General features: G+C 36.2%; 1 protein-coding gene across 2 annotated transcripts in view; it reads right to left on the bottom strand.

Annotated features, from left to right (window-relative positions):
* The window catches only part of TTC7B (tetratricopeptide repeat domain 7B), a 117,343-nt gene that overhangs the window by 56,496 nt on the left and 40,946 nt on the right, over positions 1-19,901 (bottom strand). For both annotated transcript variants that reach the window (XM_059474755.1, XM_059474756.1), the window contains 8 exons: positions 16,738-16,801; positions 12,031-12,168; positions 9,744-9,827; positions 8,468-8,572; positions 7,081-7,198; positions 6,833-6,890; positions 3,210-3,282; positions 1,791-1,951 (listed from right to left, as the gene is read on the bottom strand). In XM_059474755.1, the coding sequence (XP_059330738.1) occupies positions 1,791-1,951; positions 3,210-3,282; positions 6,833-6,890; positions 7,081-7,198; positions 8,468-8,572; positions 9,744-9,827; positions 12,031-12,168; positions 16,738-16,801 (801 nt within the window). The remainder of the gene's footprint in view (positions 1-1,790; positions 1,952-3,209; positions 3,283-6,832; positions 6,891-7,080; positions 7,199-8,467; positions 8,573-9,743; positions 9,828-12,030; positions 12,169-16,737; positions 16,802-19,901) is intronic.

The raw sequence follows: 19,901 nt of genomic DNA on the forward strand, positions 1-19,901 counted from the left end.
CAGGACGAAAAATTTAGAACCACTACTATGACCTGTATTATATATATATATATATTTTTATATATATTTATATTTACATACATATACCTTAATACAAATATCATTACTGTAAAGAACAACTTGGACAACATGTTTAACCAGAGTTGCAGCATAAACTACTTTTGAAAAGCCATGAACCACATTTGAAAAATCCATAAATACCTTCTGAAGGCTCACAAGAGTATTTTTAAACATTTTACGGAATGGACCCTTGTTCTCCCATTACAATAGAGATTAATATAATAGGGAGGTCTCTTACAACAATAGAGAATTCTGAAAGTACAGTCTCAGAAATACTTCTGGACTATTAGTACTCTGAGACACATAGCAGTTACAGCTACATTATTTACATTGCCACTAAGTGGCAGAAGATGAAATGAGAACAGACAGAAGCTGACAGTCAAAGTGCTTTGAACATATTTGTCTTTAACAATAATAGGGTATAAAATTAGGAAGCTGATACTTCAATTGCCTCTCAAATCTTGACTTACTGACAAGTCCCTCAGTCCTGAGGAAAGCACAAACAGATTTGAAGAGAAACTACTACATAGTTCTGAAATTGTGAAACATCTATAGAAGTCCTTATAAGAACTGAAACAAGTCATGGATGTGTAGATAAACTAGGAATGAGATACAGCAAAAGGCAACAAAAGCCACTGCACAGAACTGGCTGCAAGCCACAAAAATTCTAACAAGAGATGATATCAACAGAGGTCCTGGTCAGATTTGTGAGGGAAAAAGCAACAGCACCTTATAGAGACAATCAAATGGAGACATGAAATGTCAAGGAACAGGAAGGGAAACCACCATAGTTTCTATTTTCAAATGAATAATACTTAAAGAAATCATGTTTTGCTGGTAGGCTGATATAACAACAATTTATGATACAGGCTTGTCATTTAGAAGTTATGGGGTAATTGCAAAAACTTGTCCAAATGAGTATGTAGAATATGTGTAATATAATGGATTACAACCTGAGTGACAGCTGGTAAAGCACCAAAGCAGAAGACTGGAAGTTAATGAGTTAATGGAAGCTGTCCCTGAGATATTTTCTTATAAAGAATTTTATTAGATTTTCTTAAAATAATTTTTTAAAAAACCAACAAAAAAAAAAATGCAAAAAAACAAACAAACAAAAAAAACCCTTACAAAAGTACAAAATCCCAATATATGTTAAGATGTACTTAACCCGAAAAATAAACAGAAATAATGATTTCTTTCTTAAACAAGAGATCATCCAGCAAATATGCTTCTTCCCTGTTCACTTATGTAGTTGTCCATAACCAACTTCACATGACTGTTATTACCTAAGCAAATGAGGAGATTCTCTGTTTTATGATGTATTTTACAAAATAGATTCCATATAATATCCATAGAATTATCTGTAAGATGGGATAAATCTAGTCTAGCTAGTAGTAAATTCCTGTTTATACTTCTTGCAATATTGTATAAAAATAGAAGACACAAATATAGGACAAAGCATGCAACAGGGAGAATTTATTTACACAGATGGTGTAGAAAAAAACAAAGATCAACTATCCAGTTTTAATCTCCCTTTCAAAACAAATCCTTTATCACTGTTTAACAAGCCTTTAATAAACAGACTTGCAATAAATGGGTGGGAAAGAAGACTGCTGGAAAAAAAAATTGACCCATCTTCAAATCCATCTCCTCTTGAAATGAATGAGATGAGAATCCAGGAAAAATAAATACAAAAGAAAGCATAGAAAGGAAACATGATATTCACTCACATAAAATTTTCTGGATATTCACTCAAGGCCATATCAATGATATTCAAAGCATCATGATAATGTTTCTGGGCTGATAGCAAGAGTGCAAGGAGATGAAGAGAGTTGGCATCATCTCCTTGTAGCTGCAGAGCCTGACGAACATAACCCAAAGCTTCTGGTATCTGATGGAAAAAAAGAAAAAAAAGGCAGAAAAAGAAAGCATCACTGTTAAAAGTATTGCCTTTTACTTGACTGACATCCGCAAAAATTTCAAAATGCTCACTCAGGTAACATGTAGAATTCTATTCACTCCTGTAAAACACTACTGAGCAGTTTAAAATGGACCTGATGCTCTACAGAAACTCTGAAAATTAAATAATACGTTAACCCTGAAAAGTAAGATGAATGTTTTTATAAAACAGTTACCTTCAGCCCCTTAAAATATTTTCTTTCCCGTCCTAGCTGTATTTCTGTATGATTTTGAAAATATTTTAATTGCAATGCTTAACTGAAATGTACAGCAACAGCAACATTTTTATGTAGAATTTCATTGTCTCCTCAGCTGCCTGTGTTTTTGTTCAAAGTAAGTACAGTAAGTGTTAAAACCAAGAAATTTAATTAAGCAACACAAGTATTTTGGAATTCAGAATGTATCTGAGCAGTCACTGCCTGCTCCTCAAAAATATTTTGTGCCAGTAGTGACAATCCATTCCACTCTTAAGTGACATAGTCCAAGTTCTGCACTACTCATTAGCAATGAAAAGTAGTCACTAGAGAATGTAAACAACTGTGCTCAGGGCTACTTTGTGAAATAAACACGACATAGGAAGAGACTTACCATGATATACAGAGAGCAGTTCCACATTATCCAAATTCATCTCACGTAAGGTAGAGTGCCTTAAACATAACAGCTCTACAAGCTGGACTAAGCTCTGATCTCTTTTACAGTGATAAAATATTTTCCAGTTTTCTTGAACACTTCTTTGTAATTTTGTCCACAATAACTAAGCCTCACACAGGTATTCAGGATGGGCACAGATATTAGCAGGTACTCAAGATCTAAGAACTGTAAAGATCATTAAAGACTGGACTCAAGAGCTCCCCTCTCTAGGATCTGAGCAGAGATTACACATAATAGGTAAAAACACCTTAAAAACTGACTTTTTTTCTCTCTGTCTAGCAACATAAATGCTGAAGTAAGTGGAATTACTTCTGTCTTATTTCTGATCCTAGAGCTGGAAATAATGGCAGAATTCTGGAGAACTGCATAAGACTGAAGGGGTTTGGAGAGAGTATTTCAGGGTTTTTTCCATATATGTGAATAAGTGCACAAGGAAAATCAGGTCTTTATTGAGGAAATCTTCATCTCTGTTCATCAACAGATACAAATTCCAATTTTCATATGACAGCATGATGCTGCACTTTTAAAACATAACTAACCTGTCTGGAAATGGCAAGCTGCAGTGCCAAGTAGAATGCTGCCAAATGATCTGTTGGAGACAAACTGTGAGCCCTTAAAAACAAAGAAACAAAACAAAAATTAATTTCCCCTCCGTTCAGACAGGTTAGGCAGACCCATAAATGCTATATATTCATTTGTTTATGTTCAGATCTCTTCACTACATGTATACTCATATTTTGATAAAAGTGGTGCTCATTTCAGCAATTTTTCTTATGCTTCTCAATTATCCTTGATTTAAAGGAAGCACCTTGGCACATGAAAAGTCATTTTTAATAGAAAATAATTATATCATTTCTGCTTAAATCTGTAAATAAATCTTTAATACAAAATGATTCTTCAAATAAATTATACTCCCAAACAAACACTAGATGTCATTACTTAGAATATTTATAAAAAATTCATTAAACAAAGTTTTCTTACAGAAAAAAGGGGAAAAAAAATCCAAACATGAATTCCCCAGAACACCATGCCTTTAAACAGATGAATAATATCAACTTTTTCCCACTTTTAAAAAAATTATGTTTGTTATCTTCTTTTTAATATTTTGGTCAAATGCACACTCTGAGTCTTAGTCATTTAGCATCCCATGGAAATTGTCCTTGTAATACACTCTACTATTTCCCCCTGTAATACAATCTTTCTGCTGCAAGGTGAGAGCTTTTTAGCAGGGGGATGCTTGAGCAGAAGGACAAAAAAAAAATTATGGCTGTATCCCAAATGATGTGTACTAAGTTCTGGGCAGGAAGCCTGGGACTATTTTTTTATTTACATTTGTTGCATTCTTTTAATGGAGTCTCACTTAGAACTCTAATGTGCAATAATCATCTTTGGAACATCTACTGAGTCACTTCCGTTGGGAGGAAGCATCAAAACTGACCTTTAAACCACAAAAACCACAGGGAACCTTCTGCTTCTGACCTGTGCATTTCTGCCTTCACAACTCCAAACAGCTGTACAGGTCCATGATGTACATTAGCTAAGTAACTACACCCAAGATATGCCAAAAATGTTTAAAGTAATTAAGGGACAGCTCCATATTTTGTTAACTTCACCTGTAAATTGGAGACTAGATGCACAGGTAAAGCCTAACAGGGTCCAGGACCAGTTTTTTTTTTTATTTAAATTCACAAATTAAGCAATACTAAACAAGAACAAGAGATTTTTACTTAGAGAGTACTTCTTCAGTAACCCAAGCTTCAGATAGTGAAAGAATTATTACTATCTATCTACCATTTGGTGAGTTCTGTGAAACTCCAATTCATGCCAGTCACAGAAAAAGCACTGAAAGTCTTAAAAAAAAAAAAGTTAGTGAAACAAACACCCCTCAGTACTGCGTGAAGACAGCAACAGGCACTTTCTTGAATGGCCACCAACACAAACTGGTAAGCCTTGAAATTTGACTTAGGCAAGGGTCCAAATTGTAATTGCATTTCTTCAGGAGCCCTATTTCTTCAGGAACTGGCCCTCTAGGTAGGTGATTTTAAAAATCCACAAAAAAATTTATTGGAAAAAAAAAAAAAAAGGCACATGAAAATACCAAGTCCAGTACAGGCCACTTGCTTTATAAACTGGTAGAAGACAGAGAATTTAACTTCCATCTCCTGGAAAACTTTTATTTTTCAGATATGGTAAGAGAAAGCAGGCATGACTGGTGTGCTGGGTGAAACACAACGTAACACACAACAAAACAACAACATTTGAACAGAGATTGAGAAAAAGTAATTTCACAGTGATAAGAACTGAATATTGGCATGACCTGGCAATGCGCTTTTACTGGCCAGAAAGCCAACCATGTGTTGGGCTGCACCAAAAGAAGTCTGAACATAGGGCAACGGAGGTGATTTTCCCCTTCTATTCCACATTAATGAGACCCCACCTGGAGTGTTTTGTCCAGGTGTGGGGGTCCCAGCACAGGGAGGATGTGGACCTGTCAGAGTAGGTCCAGAGGAGAGCCACCAAAATAACCAGAGAGCTGAAGTACCTCCCCTTTAGAGACAAGCTGAGAGAGTTGGGATTGCTCAGCACAGAGAACAGAAGGCTCAGGAAGATGTTACAGCACTTTCCATCACCTAAAGGGGTCCTACAGGAGAGCTGGAGAGGAGTTTTCTACAAAGGTAGGTACGGATAGGAAGAGGGTTTGTCTTCAAACTAGAAGAGAGTAGGTTTAGATCAGCTATTAGGAAGAAATTCTTCACTATGAGGATGGTGAGGCACTGGAACACATCCAGAAAAGTTGTGGATGCCCCATCCCGGGCAGTGTGCAAGGCCAGGCTGAAGATGGCTTTGAGCCATCCAAAAAATTGATTCTCAGAATTTTCAGAATCACTATTCTGAACTGGAGAATAGGGTCAGCAGACACTGAACTGGAATGGGTTAGCTTCACACTATGATCCATTTCCTCCCTTGCTGTTTCAAAGAATCCTCAAAAGAAAGCAATTCACAGTTGGGGTCTCAAAAGTAGTGAATGCACAGAATTGGTGAAAAATGGTTAGCATACTATTTTTGAAACAGTGATGATTAAGTCAGCAGTGGTAAGAGGGATAGGTGAGGAACTGAGGTATAAACCAAGAGGTAGAAAGTTCAGTTTCAACATGGAGAAAATACTGAAGTAGTAAAAAATCTATTAAAAGCACTAAGGAACAAAAGAGCAAAGATATGTTAAAACATACTTATGTTAAAACAAACTTATGTTAAACAGAGGAATTGCTAAGACAAGACAGAAAAAAGAAGAAGCAACACATACCAGCCTCACTCTGAAGTTATCTGCAAACACCTTTTCAATCCTATCCCCTCAGATATAATATCACCACCAAAAAGCCAGGGCTTCATTTTCACATTAAGGCACAGACCTGTTTCCCTACATTTAGGCTTATCTCACCAAAGAAGAGTTTTCAAGGGTATATAAACATAAAAGACTTATTTAGATGCCACAGCACTTTTGCCAGCTTTGTCACCAAGATTTGTTTCTTCTATAATTGGGGTAGAAATGTCATCATGCACCTGTTCATTGTCATTTCATTTGTAGAGTCCATGAGAATGAACTACTGTCATCCCCAATGGCACCGCTTCCAGGTAATGCGCTTGGAAGATGACATTTGCACTGCCATTGCCCACACTGTTACATTTCCAGATAGAATTTTCATTTTCCCCTAGCTTGCTACCTCAAAACCTGCGCTTCACCCTCAGCCCCAGCACCACAGCCTCCATTATTGCTCTGCTTCTACAGAGATAATTGCAAAGGCCTCTTATACAATCTGATCAGTGGACAGCTCTTAGAAACATTATCTCATTGAACCACAGCTTGAAACCTTACACTGTGTGTTTTTTCCTACTATATGAGGATATTTGAGCAAATATTTTATACTAGGGAGCAACACAAACATCTTTAAATAAAAGGAAATCCCTAGAAATAAATTTAGGTAATGCTGGCAGAAAATGATGGAAATAAATGCTAAAGAAATACATTCTGTTCTCATGATGGGAGACTCCCAGAGGTGAAGTTGTCATTACATCATCTTTTACAAGTGTCTCTTTTTAGAACATAATAAAAGCTTTGCACTACATATAGCAGAACAAAATGGAAAGATCAACACCCACTTACCTCTGAAATGCAAGAAGAGCCTTTCTCTGCAAGACCTCTTGCATCCCTCGCAAAGACGCTGAAAAGGATATATTTAATCAGTGCCATGAACAATGAGCAGATTCCATTCCACACACTAATTGAAGAAGCTTTAATACCTTGACTGAAAAATGGTTGCACACAGAAGATTTAATGTCTATCATTCTGCCAGGTATCCTTCTCTAGGCAGCATGAGAATTTCCAAGTGTGAATGTTTATTCCTATCTTACCATCAGTAGCCTGCAGACTGTAAGTCAATCCCAGTGCCAAGTAGCCTTTAGCTTTGAACTCTGATGTTTTGTCCCCGAGATCAACAACTGCTGTGGCAAACCTTTCAGCTTCTTCCAACTGAAAATATTACAAAACATTCACGTGAGTCTAAAACTAGCTAAATCTTACATTATAATGATAAGAATTCTCAGAATGCTCAGAATGTATATTATGCACACTATTAAACCTATTAAAATCTCAGCCATGATTGCTTTGAAGGAACACTTCATTATTCATTAGACTTAGTTTTCTTGCTAAATACTGAGTAAAACCCACAGATTTTAAGCTGAAACACCTATTCCTATGATTGAGAGAAATCTGGCACAAAGCACACTTACCTTTTGCCTTTTTTCTTATTTTTTTCTTTATTAGAAAGGTATTTCTGGTCCATATGTGCCATCTACCATTTTTTCACTTTATCAATAGAGTTCCTGACCCATGAACCATTTATTTAGAAAAATCAATCACAAGAACTATGGCTCCTAACCCTGTAAAAAAATATTATACCATGCAGAACTCTGCTTCAAATACTGTATTGCTGAATGGATGCAAACTCATAAACAGAGAAACACATAAAAAAATCAGATTAGCTGCCATGCTAGCACATTATTTAATAATCTAGAAAGAAAAAAAAGCCCATTTGAATCCATTCCAGTAACTGTAAATGCTAAGTACAGTAAGCTAGTCCATATGGACTCAATCCATAGGGAACAATTTACAGAACTAGGATATACCTTAATCAAGGCTGTGTTTTGTCAGCCTCAACAAGTCATGTTTGTGCTACTACACCACTTTCTCAACTGCTATATGTGATCTTTCCCTTCTCTTTTCCTTCTGTTTCAAATATACTCATTCTTTTAAAATTACACAAGTATCTTGAAAACAGCATGATGATCTTTGATCACTTTAATGCTTTTATACAGATACACCCATTCCAAGTTTATCTAAAATACTCAACTGTCCCTATTACAAATTCATAAACCACAGCTGCCTGCAAACATGGTACCACCAGAAGAGTCTCTTGATTATAAGAGATTTGTCTCATTATTTTCCAGAAAGTTATTTTCCTCTTGCAGCAAATTACCTCAGTCTAAGTTGTATTTATGATCTGTCTTCCAGTGTTTCAGCTTCTGGACCAGTATCAGAATAGGCTACCTTGATAAACATAACCTCTGTCAAGTATTTCAAATTAGCCATTCAAACAGGGATGTACATGCGCATGTACATTCTGTGCTGTGTTTTTAGATATGCCCAAGTGCATGCAGTCACTGTGCAAAAATATTTGTTACATCACTAAATCAAGATTTAAGCACAGGTCTTGCTGAGAAGACAGAGGGCAGAGCTTACCCAGTGCAGAGATCCCATGCAGAGCTTTGCAGCAAGGAGTGGAATTGTTGCATCATCTGGTTTCAAACGTATACATTCCTTCAAGACTTTAACAGCTCGAGCAGACTGTTTAAAACATTTTCCATTTAAATTACTGAAAACATAAACGTGTTTCACAGATACACAATTCCTATTTACACCATTTACTTATTTTTCCTTTGTGAAGGAGACATTACTACACATTTTGTTGACAATTGGTCAAAGCTCCTCAAGCCAGTAAAAGACAAGACTTTAGGCACTGCTATTGTTTTTTAACTCCACAAGCTTTCATTAAGCATGCCCAGAAGAATGTAATTCCAATGGTTCACAATTCAGTTTTGAGATGCATCTAAAACTTTGCTAGGCCTGTAAACTCACAGTAATTGAGCCAGACAAATGAAAGAGAAGGAGTGGAACAGAGTTTTCTAAACAAGCAGTGTTTTGGTGTTCTTTGGGAGTTAAAACAACACACAGGAATAGGTCTGATATAAGATAGAATGGCACTGCTCCTCTTTTTTTTTTTTTTTTTTAACTTATTTGGGTCCATCCAATCACAGTTTGGAAAATAACTCAAAGTAAATAGAGTTGGAAGAAAAATCAAGTCTCTCAGGAATCCATGTGCTGCTAAAGTATTTCCTAAGGAAAATACATTCCTTTCCCCCATTCTGAAAATAAGCAAAATATCCCATTGAAAATTATATATAAGAAAATTAGTTGTTTACATTACATGTGAATGTATTTTCTGTAACATGACAGCGAAAAGCAAAAATAACTGAAAACAGAGAATTGCATCTAAAAGCTTAAGTTCCTGGTTTAGATAAAATTTTTTAAAAATCCATTATTTGCACAGAATACAGAGTCTCAAAGGCAGCAATATTAAGGAAGATAAAGTCAGAAATTTCCAAAGGGAAAAAAAAAAAAAAGAAGAGCATCACAAATCAGCATTAATTTGTACCTAAGTATAAAATAAATTAAGTCATCAAAAATGCATAATAGGATCTGGTATAACCCACTGCTTGTACTCAATCAGCTTATTTTAAGATTATTGGCAAGATAGTTGTTATCATCATCTAAGTTAGAAACTATTCAAATAACATTCTTTGTACAGCACTGGGAACAAATTCAGGAGTATAGCATACTTTGTCGATTCAAGAATTATATTTATTTTCAAAAACACTACAGATGAAAATTGTGGAAGTGCTAAAATTTTTATCAAAGGCCACCAATACAAGAATTATATGAAAAAATTTAAACTTACTTTTCCTGCTGCCATCAAGGACAATGCAAACTGATACCAGAGATGGAACTCTTCAAATGCAAACTTCATGGCTCTTTCTAAACACTAAATATGGGGGGGGGAGGGGGGAAATTGTTATTTCAGCTAATGCTCTTCAATTATTGAGAAGACACACTAGTATTAAGATTTCTTATAGACTCTTACCTAACATACATGTAATAAAAAAATTAAATTATTCAAATACATGAAAATAGCTGACAGATTGTATATGGAAAAGAATTTAACAGCTCTCAAAGTCATCTCTTCTTGTAGGACACTTACAAGCTCAATATCATGCATCCTACAAAGCTTAAAATGAAACTGATTACAACCAGAGTACTATTGTTTAGGAAAGAATTGACAGTATAAAGTTCCTTCATCTAGTTGAAGCTACCCTAAGAAATTGAAAGCCCATTATATACAAACTTGATAAAAACATGAGCCCTTTTCAGTTAAGAACGTGACTTAGCATTAGAACAGTTTAACAAGGATGAGACAGATTTTTGATCATTTCATATTCTTATATAACAACCAACTACTTCTGTAAGTAATCAGCTCTAGCTAAACCAGAAGGGAGCAAGAAGATACTGGAACTGGTGGGTGAATACTATTTCCACAGTTAGAATAATTTCCCAATTTTTGATTTAATCTACAACTGCTCCACCAGAGCAATCAAAATCAGCTCAAAGAGAATAAAACCCTAAAAAATTAAATTCCTATTATATAACTGAACAGAATGTTTTAACATTTCTGAATATGTGTTTATTACAATACTTCAAATCATAAAAGTTACAGACTATCAGCAGCAGGATTTGAGGGCAGATATCTTCTACTTGCTAAACCTGCAATGTTCCCATAAATATTATGGCTCTTCAACATTCTAAAAAAGACAAAAAACCCACAACAAAAAGCCCTGCAACAAAACCATCAATGACACCAGACAAAATGTAAGAATCAGATTTGGAATCCAGGGCTGCTCTATCCCTGCCTAGATGTTAGTCTTCTACATAAAATTGAAAGGTTGCCAGTCACTAAGAGAAAAAAAGAAATCAAAATTTTCAAGGCTTTTTGGTCTCTTGATTGTTTGTTTTTTAAATACTTGTTGACATCTCTTGCTTTGGAAGTTCTAGACTGAAATATGGCCACCTCTTGCACCTTTAGTGCAACCAACTAAAACTACATGAAGGTGATTTTGTCTGTAGTGACAAGTAAATGGAAATATTCCTGATTAGATTATGTTGCCTGTGTGCGCATTGTACTCCTTTGCTCTGTGAAACACCTTCCATTGTACTGATTTAAACTGACTTGCATACCAACTGGCACCCATGAAGTACTTTCAAGAAAAAGAATACTCAAACTGAGGGTTTAACATCATGTGAGATGCAGATAAATGGGTGACCATCAACATATACCAGAGAAAAACTAGAGCACTTTTTTTTAATCTTTTTCTTAATAGAAGTCCTCTTATATGGTAGAGAGAAACCATTTCTCAACGAATCAATTCCTGAGTATGCCTTCATATTCTTTCTGGAGATTAATAATTAATTGTGGTTGGCAACAGTACCCTGCTGCTGGGTGAGCCCTGTTTCAGCAGTAGAAAGATCTGCTCTGCCCAAAGAGCTGTAGCTGTTTCACAGGTAGAAAACTTTTAACAATACTTGGTAGTTTCCTGAAGAAGTTGACACAAACAACAAACACAAGCATGCTACATAATGAAACAGACAGTGAGGTAAGTAACACATTTCCCAAAGACCTGAACATTTTTAATGACTTTATTTTCTTTTTATTAACTTCAAAATTATTATAAACTCTAAGGACTATGTATGACCTCAAATATTAAGAAGTATAAAAGAAAGTTTTCTTCTAAAATCCTTTTTCACTCATTAATAATATTTTTTCTAGGAAATTATATTTATCATTTCTATATCCAGAACCACTTTTATTTTTTGCCATTCCTTCTTGCTCTCTACATTAATTGTGTACCCTTTTAAGCAGATCCATGCATCCCCACCTAAAAATCATGTGCATTTCTGTAGCATTAAACATTTACCACAACTTCCTTTCAACTTTTCTTGTTTGGCCACCTCAAGTCACTTGTATAAATTTAGACAGTAAACATTTTGGGGTGGAAACTACCTATTGTATTCATAAAGCAGTCAGAATAACAGTGTCCTATATTTGTTTCAGCTCTTTCTTACTACCACAATTAACATGATTAACAGAAAACAGCAAAAATGCCACAGATGAACATTCACTACTATCAACAAACCTCTGAAAGCATTTCATACTGGCCTCTTCTTCCCAAGGCTATCGTAAGTAAATCATAGACTACAGATGCACTTTGCAAACTGATGATGCGATCATTCTTGTGCTCTGGTATTCTGCTCAGTACAGCATCACGGTTAGCCTGAAACACACCACAAAGAGAGAAACCAAGGCAGCCATTAGAATTCAAGCTATTTTTTCACCCCAGTTACTAGCATTCTACTCAATCTCACAGTCAGTAGTTGCTATAAGGGATACAAAGATATCTGATACTAATTTATAGATAGAAAAAATTACCAATTTTATATATTAGTGGCAAGACTGGTGTTTCTACATGGACCTATTTTTAATTACTTTATTCTAATTCCATAATCTAAGTAATGTATTTAAAGTTATTGAAGAGTTCTCAGAAAAAAAAAAAATAAAAGAAGGTATATTTTCAATATAATGGATATACATCTATGAAAATATCTCTTTATTTTTTTTGTGCTAGTAAAACATACTAAAAGGATCTTCAAGTCCTCTACTCCAGCTTCTGTAAAATAAGGCAATCAACTTCTTTTCTCTTCACAACATTATGACACTCATCTCACTTGTGAATGGTAACATGCCCAGGATAACCCACTATCACCTTCAGCAGTTACTACTGAGAAGTGAAAAACTGATCCTGGTTCTGGGCACAGCTTTGGAATCAGGCCATGTTTGCAGTAAGAGTTTGTACTTTGTTTTGTGAAAGGCATGTTGCAAACCTAATTCCTTAAGTAAAGTGTTCCTTTTGGGAAGGAAGAAAGCTGAGCTAGAAATGGATTAAATGAATTGACCATGTTCACAGAGAAACCATGTTCAAGAGCAAAGAACAAAATTCAGTTCTCAGAGTAGTTAGTACCTCCCTGAACTACACAGTACTTCTCCCACTTTATGATCAAACCTCTGAAAACACATTATCTTGCTATCCTATCTATTTCTAGTTTTCTTGGTGTTTAATATTCCCATTGCACATTGGTACAAATTCAAGTATATCTGGCAGTCTGCAATCAGAAGTCAAAGATACTTCTCTCTCCTTATCCCCCTCTTTATTTTTAATTTCACTGGGCATGGCCTCCTTAGCACATTCACTTAAAACAACTAAATTTTAATAGATAGCTTATTTCCCCCTCTTATAGATGCAAAAAATGACACACAATAAGGGATAATAAATTTTTATCCACTTCAACAGGGTAACATTTTAAGCTCTGAACAAACTCAGTACATCTTTAAAATCAGAATAAATAAATACTGAAAATTTTTCTAAGAGATACATGGAATGCAAAATGCACAGACATCTCAGGAATTATCAACCGAATAATCCACATCTTAATTTGAAACAACCCCACACATGCACACACACACACCCCCAAAGAGATATTTTGCTTTATTTTGATCAAGAAGTCTTTGGCTTTTACTTTTTACACTGCATAAATATCCAGTCAACTTCAAGAACTTCTTTTTAACTCCACCTCTAATCACTATTTGACTCAGTTCCTTGCAAGTTTTGAACAAGCTGTGAACTAGCACTTCTTGTGAAACAGTGGTTGACAATGCCAAGTGCAAGGATGTCTCATAATTATTACAAATATCTTGTATATCTGAACAATCATTTTCTTGGTAATTATAAACAGAAAGTATGTAGGAATGGAAGTGCTCAGTATTTCAGAAGTGCCATGGTGTCAGACACTCTGAGACGGCAGTCAAACTGCAATGTGTCATCTGGCCACACTTACACCTGTAACACACTTGAGCAGTGTAACTCAGCGCAGCCTCAGAGCAAGGAAGGATGTGCTCAGCCATTTTTCCACTGGTTAAGAATCTCCCACAAAGCTGAGCCCAGGAGGTGGTGAGGAGTGACACAAAGTCTAGCTGGAGGCCAGGAACTAGTGGTGTGTCCCAGGGATTGATACTGGGCCTGATCCCAAGTGCATCTGCTGAACTGAAATGCCAAAGGGCTGTGCTGCCATGCAGAGGGACCTCAACAGGCTGGAGCAATGAGCTGACAGAACCTCAGCCAAGTCCTGCACCTGGGAGGGAACAAACCCAGGCACCATACATGCTGGGCACTGCCCAGCTCAAAGGCAGCTTGACAGGAACACACCTGGGGGTCCTGGTTATCACCCAAGGTGAGCAGGAGGCAGCAAGGTGCCCCAGCTGGAAAAAAGGCCATTGATAGCCCAGGCAGCACCAGAGGAGTGCTGCCAGCAGGTTGAGGGCAGTGATCCTTCCCCTCTGGTCAGCACTGGTGAGGCCACACATGCAGTACTGGGTCCAGTTCTGGACTCTCTAGTACAAGAGACATGGAGCTACTGGAGAGAGTCCAACAAATGCCCAGCAGGCTGTATTAGACACCAGAGTAACTCTTCTATGAGGAAAGGCTAAGAAAGCTGTGACTCCTCAGCCTGGAAAAGACAATGCTCAGAAGGGGAGCCTTATCAGGGTTAGAAATACCTGCAGGGAGGATACAATGAAAAGGGAGGCAGGCTCTTTCCAGTGGTGTCCAGTGACAGGACTAGAGGCAATAGACATGAACTGAAACACTGAAGGTCCCCTCTGAAGATCAGGAACCTTATTTTTTTGCTCTGAGTGTTAATGAGCAGTGGCACAGGCTGCCCAGGGAGGCTGTGGAATCTTTCTCCTTGGAGATACTCAAAAGATATCTGGAGAGAGATGCAGCCTGCTCCAGGTGGCCCTGTGTAAGCAAGGGACTGGACAAAATGACCTCCAGAAGTCTCTTCTAAACATAATCATTCTGTGATTCTGCTACCACAACTCAGCTGACATGCAGCAACACATACATGCACTGTTAACTTGAGGATGTCAGATCACAGAACCACAGGATGGTTTGGGTTTGAAGGGACTTTTTAAAGATCATCCTGTCATGGGTGGGGACACTTTTCACCAGACCACATTGCTCAGAGCCCTGTCCAACCTGGCCTTGATTGGGGTATTTTCTTACTAATTCACAGACAATGAAAGTAAGGGATCATAGTACTTTAACAACACAATAGCATATCAAAACACCAACTGTTACTCAGTCTTCTCTAAGTGTTATTTCTTTCCCAGATATTGGTTTCAGAATCATAAATCACGTACCACTTCACAACTACTACAGCTAGAAAGTTAGCATGCACTGAAGCTGAAATAACAGGTCTCAACTCTCAGAAAGGTACATTTGTAATGATGAATATTTTTATGCTCAATCTTCCCCTTTTCCCCCTCCAAAACTAATTTGAACAAATGACTTAGCCAAAGTAAGTCAATCATGTCAAAGATTATACTCCCCCGAAACAAACTCTTTTGCCTGAAATAATCTGCAATAATTACTGTAAAAAAATTTGAAAGCTTGCTAAAGGTATATGCTCTACAGTGACAGCATTTGATATAATTAGGCAGAACTAATTCACAAAGGAAAAGCTGTAAGTAACCTGAAATGACACTTAACAAGGCAGTACTTTTAATTTGGTTTTTGGCTTCTTAATGATGATACCACACAGCAATCAGCAGTCAGATCTTGCAGAACTGGGACTGCTTTCACTTCACACCAAGACCACAGCTCACATCAGAATTCTCTACATCTTCACTGCTGCACATTACAGAGAAACAGGCAGCATCCCTCAGCATATTCTGTAGCAAAACCAACATATGATAAGTCGAAATGTTTGCTCAGCTGATTTTTTTGTGTTATGAAAATCAGAATCTAGACAATTTCTAGATTCTGTCATGAATACTGCAAGGCAGATCACTAGGAATGAGGAAAGCAGTTAGCACTACAATGTAAATATCTGCCACCTTAAAACAGTTAAACTAGGACAATGTTCATTGAAATGTTCTGATCCTATTTAACTGTAGCAAAACAGAAATTATGCCAAATCATGTAAGCATTTGAATCACCTGTAGAACTTAAAAGACTTCATCTCATTGATGTGCAGTGAGAAAGACTGCATGATGCCTGAGACTGCAGAGATTTCACCCCTCTAGCTAAAAAAAAAAACCAGCAAAAGCTCCAGCGCTTTATTTTATCTGAGAACATAAAACTGACATGATATGAGAATGTCAGTATGTGGCAGTTGATTGATGCCTAGCAGAAAATATGGCAGGTTGATAAAGGGCACAAGTAGACCATTGAAAGGAATCATTTATTGAGGAAATGGGGACATTTAAAAAAATAATTCAGTAGCCAAGACTGAATGTCAGTATCATTAAAAATAACTTACAAATTTGAGTGACTGAAGTTTAATGCACAAAGGAAGGTACTTTTTGATGATGTTTATTATGCTCTTCTAGTAGTTTTTTATTTGCTTTTTACAACAAAAATAACTTAGATTTTGTGTCTGTCTGAATAGCAACCAACTGGTGCAACAATGCTTCATGCTGGTAAGTGATGCCAAATTAAGGACTTGGCTTGTTCACCTGCCTCTGGCTGGAACAAGGCTGGGTACAGCCAGCCTAAAAGAGAAAAAACTCCATAACACTTGCAGACCTCATCTAGCTGGCTCAGAGGATCAAAAATTTGAGTTTCAGCAATAACTGCCTGCTTTCCTAACAGAAAATAAAAGAAAAAGCAAAGGCTTGAGGAAAAAAAAAGCCCATTTTAACTAAAAATGAAACAAACCAACCAAACCAAACAAACCAAGGAAAGCACACACATACAGAAAATGCACATTCACTCTATTTTACCTACCATAGATTCACTAATAAGCAGCAACAGTAAGGCTTCTTCTGTATTTTCTTGAGGACAGAAGATGCTGTTCAAAATGAAAATTTAATTATTTAAGCAGAACACATTACTTTTATGAGTATATATTAAAGCACTGTAAAAACTGGAAAATGTCCAAAAAAGAAAAGGAAAGTAACTTGCATTAAAAAATCAATTTGTTAAAATGCATTTCTTTGCAATGCTCTGTATTTGCATTTCAGAAAAGCTGGCTGAACACAATAAAAGAACAAAACTACCACAGCTGTCAGAGTTGAACTTACTCAAATATCCCAAAATTGAACATAATTTGACAACTGTAAACACTAAACCCATAGTTTACCTAGCCTGTTACACCTAATCTGTCTGAGCTCCATCTACATCACTAATTCAAGTTCTGGCAAGAGGAAACTCTCAGACAAGAACAGGAGAACTTTTGTATTTTAGGAAGTATGTGGAGAAATACTTCTATTAGTCTTTAAAAAATTTTTGCTGATGCTTTCAATAGCTATGAATATTTTTAAATAGATCCATGACAATCTCCACCTGTTTGCCACTCTTAGCTCTAAGTAGTAGAATTATTTGCTTGTAATGAAGTACAGCTCCTTCCAACTTAATGCTGAAGGTTTGCATAGGACTAGTTTCTAGACTTTAGTGTTTTCTCTGAATACTGGATACTTTCTGAAAACTCTTCTGTGCTGATGGACAGACAACAGTAATCTGCATTGGGTACTGGCAGGAATTCATCAATCCATCTGCATATACATTAAAAAATCCCCCAAATCAGTGACTATGTTTTATCTGTTCAGCTTTCTTCCTCTAAACTATTTCTGAATTAGCCCAAGCAGTATTTTCTATTAATTCAGTCCATTAGTTCCACAATTGCCTATTTAAATGGAGAAAATTATTTGTTGCTGTTAGTAATCAATTCCTATGGTCCCAAGGATGTTTAAACTACAATACATAATAGACAGGAAACAAAACTTGTCTGACATTAAAACATCTTTTCAGGTTTTTTTAAAGCACTAGAAATATAAGCAGTAATTCAATGTCTGAAAGAAAATAGAAACTAAAAGACATCTTAATTCCAGGCAGTTTGAAAGCAACATTGTGAACGTATTGTGGAAATATACAACAGCTAAGACCCCAGGGCAGCTGTTCTGTTGTTGTATTTTTATTTTTTAATCAATGCAACTGCTCACCAGATTTTTAAGAGTATTCCAAATCTTAGAATTTAGCATATAATTTGTTATTACATAACAAAAGAAATTTCAAAACACAGTTAGTCATGAATAAGAACCACCCACGATGAGGAATGAGGAGTGACGAGGAAGCATCAGAGTGCTCCTTATTTAACAATCCCCTCCTCTATGCAGAATTTAACAACCTGGAAGAAGATTTAACCTGACCAACTGACAATGGCTCCCAGAAAGGAGAATAATGACTGGAAAGAGTTGCTGGAGAAATTATTCTCTCAGAGAAAGAAGAGATGCTGCCCCAAAAAGTACTACTAAAAAGCCACTTATCAAAACAAAAGCAAACATTATTTCCTCTAGCAATTTCAAACGTATTTTTGTAGATATGTTGATGTTTGTCTCAAAATCCTTCCCGTGCAGAAATTAGCGAGACATTTCTTTTACCTTAGCAAAAAAGCTCAGTTAAGTTGACTGAACTCATTTTCTGTTTGTCCTGATAGATGCAGGCACATGAGTAAAATAATTTCAGTGTAACAGGGCAAAAGAAGCAACTGAAAACATGAAACAGCTATCAACCAAAGGCAAACCATGGAAGTTATGTTCATTTGAAGAACTGGTTCAAGTAAACTGAAGAAGCAATAACACAGAGATCTAAAAAACCATAAATGCTATTAGCCAAATTACACCTATAATCCTCATAAGAACACAATGCAGTTATTTAATGTCAGGCAACATACTTAGAAAAAAGTGCATTGCAGATTCAGAGTTGGTGGTCAAAAGAATACCTAGGAAAAAATTTCCTAGATGTCATTGTCTTTGATACTTGCTTTCAGTCACTGCTGGAGATGAGATGCTTGGCTGGACATACTTTATGTGGTATGGTATTAACCAGTCTGACCTGATGAAAGGTCATATAAAATTAATTGTATGCTCTGTTGAAATTGTGGAACTCCTCACCTGCACGTGCCAAGAACAAGACAACTAAACTGAACAAAATCCCACTTTTGCAGGAAGCATGTTGCTGTGAAGGATGAGTTGAGAATGGAGAACATAAGTTTGAAAGACTGAGCCTGAGAAACCTGCTGTAACTATTCTGGATGCAGGAAGGAGAACTGCTAGAAGTCTTTGAAGATAAAGGCCATTCTACTTAATAATAGTAAAGACACCATAATTATGTGGGCTTGCTGCTGTGTAAAAGATTCATTAACGGAACTCTGAAAAAAATACAGCTAAACAACTCAAATGGTGTCATATTGCAGGTATTTACAATATAAAGTGAACACTAAAACAAAACATCCCTCCTTTAAGTAAGTAGGGCTACTTTCATAGTCAAGATACTAACTTTGAAGAAAAATTTCAAATTCAAGGAAATGGCTATCCATATTTAATAGTAACCCTATTGGTGATTACTTTGGGAAAAAAAGTTACATTTTCAAGAAGGAAGAAATATACCATAGCTACTCTAGAATTCACTATGAGATATACCAGACAAAAATGAACCAAAAAGTATCACTTACCTGATTTAACGAAAGATTAAAACTGAATTAAAAGGTGGAATCATAAAAGAAATGCCAAAACTAATTAAGATGATAACTAAAAGATTAGCTATGGAAAATAAACTAGCTTTGAAACTGCTAGATAAACTTCTAGACATGTTATTTTTTCATAATGCTTCCTGGACCAACTTGAATCTCCATATTATTGAATATTTCCTTTCTATGATAAAGCATATAATAGATGTCTAGAAGCAGCACATAACTTTTAAAATGTGCAGTATCTGATTTGCTACCCAGTCCATGTTTTCTTTTGTATCCCACATATAATAAGAGATATTAAGTCTATCATATACACCAGGATAAAAAAATATTTCTGCAACTGAGAACAAAAGGTCTAATGTATGCAGTGCAAACTTCCCCTGGGAGAAGCAGATTTCTTCCCTGGTTCTCCTCAGAGAAT

Source organism: Ammospiza nelsoni, chromosome 6 (assembly GCF_027579445.1).
Source record: "Ammospiza nelsoni isolate bAmmNel1 chromosome 6, bAmmNel1.pri, whole genome shotgun sequence".
Taxonomy (NCBI): Eukaryota; Metazoa; Chordata; class Aves; order Passeriformes; family Passerellidae; genus Ammospiza; species Ammospiza nelsoni.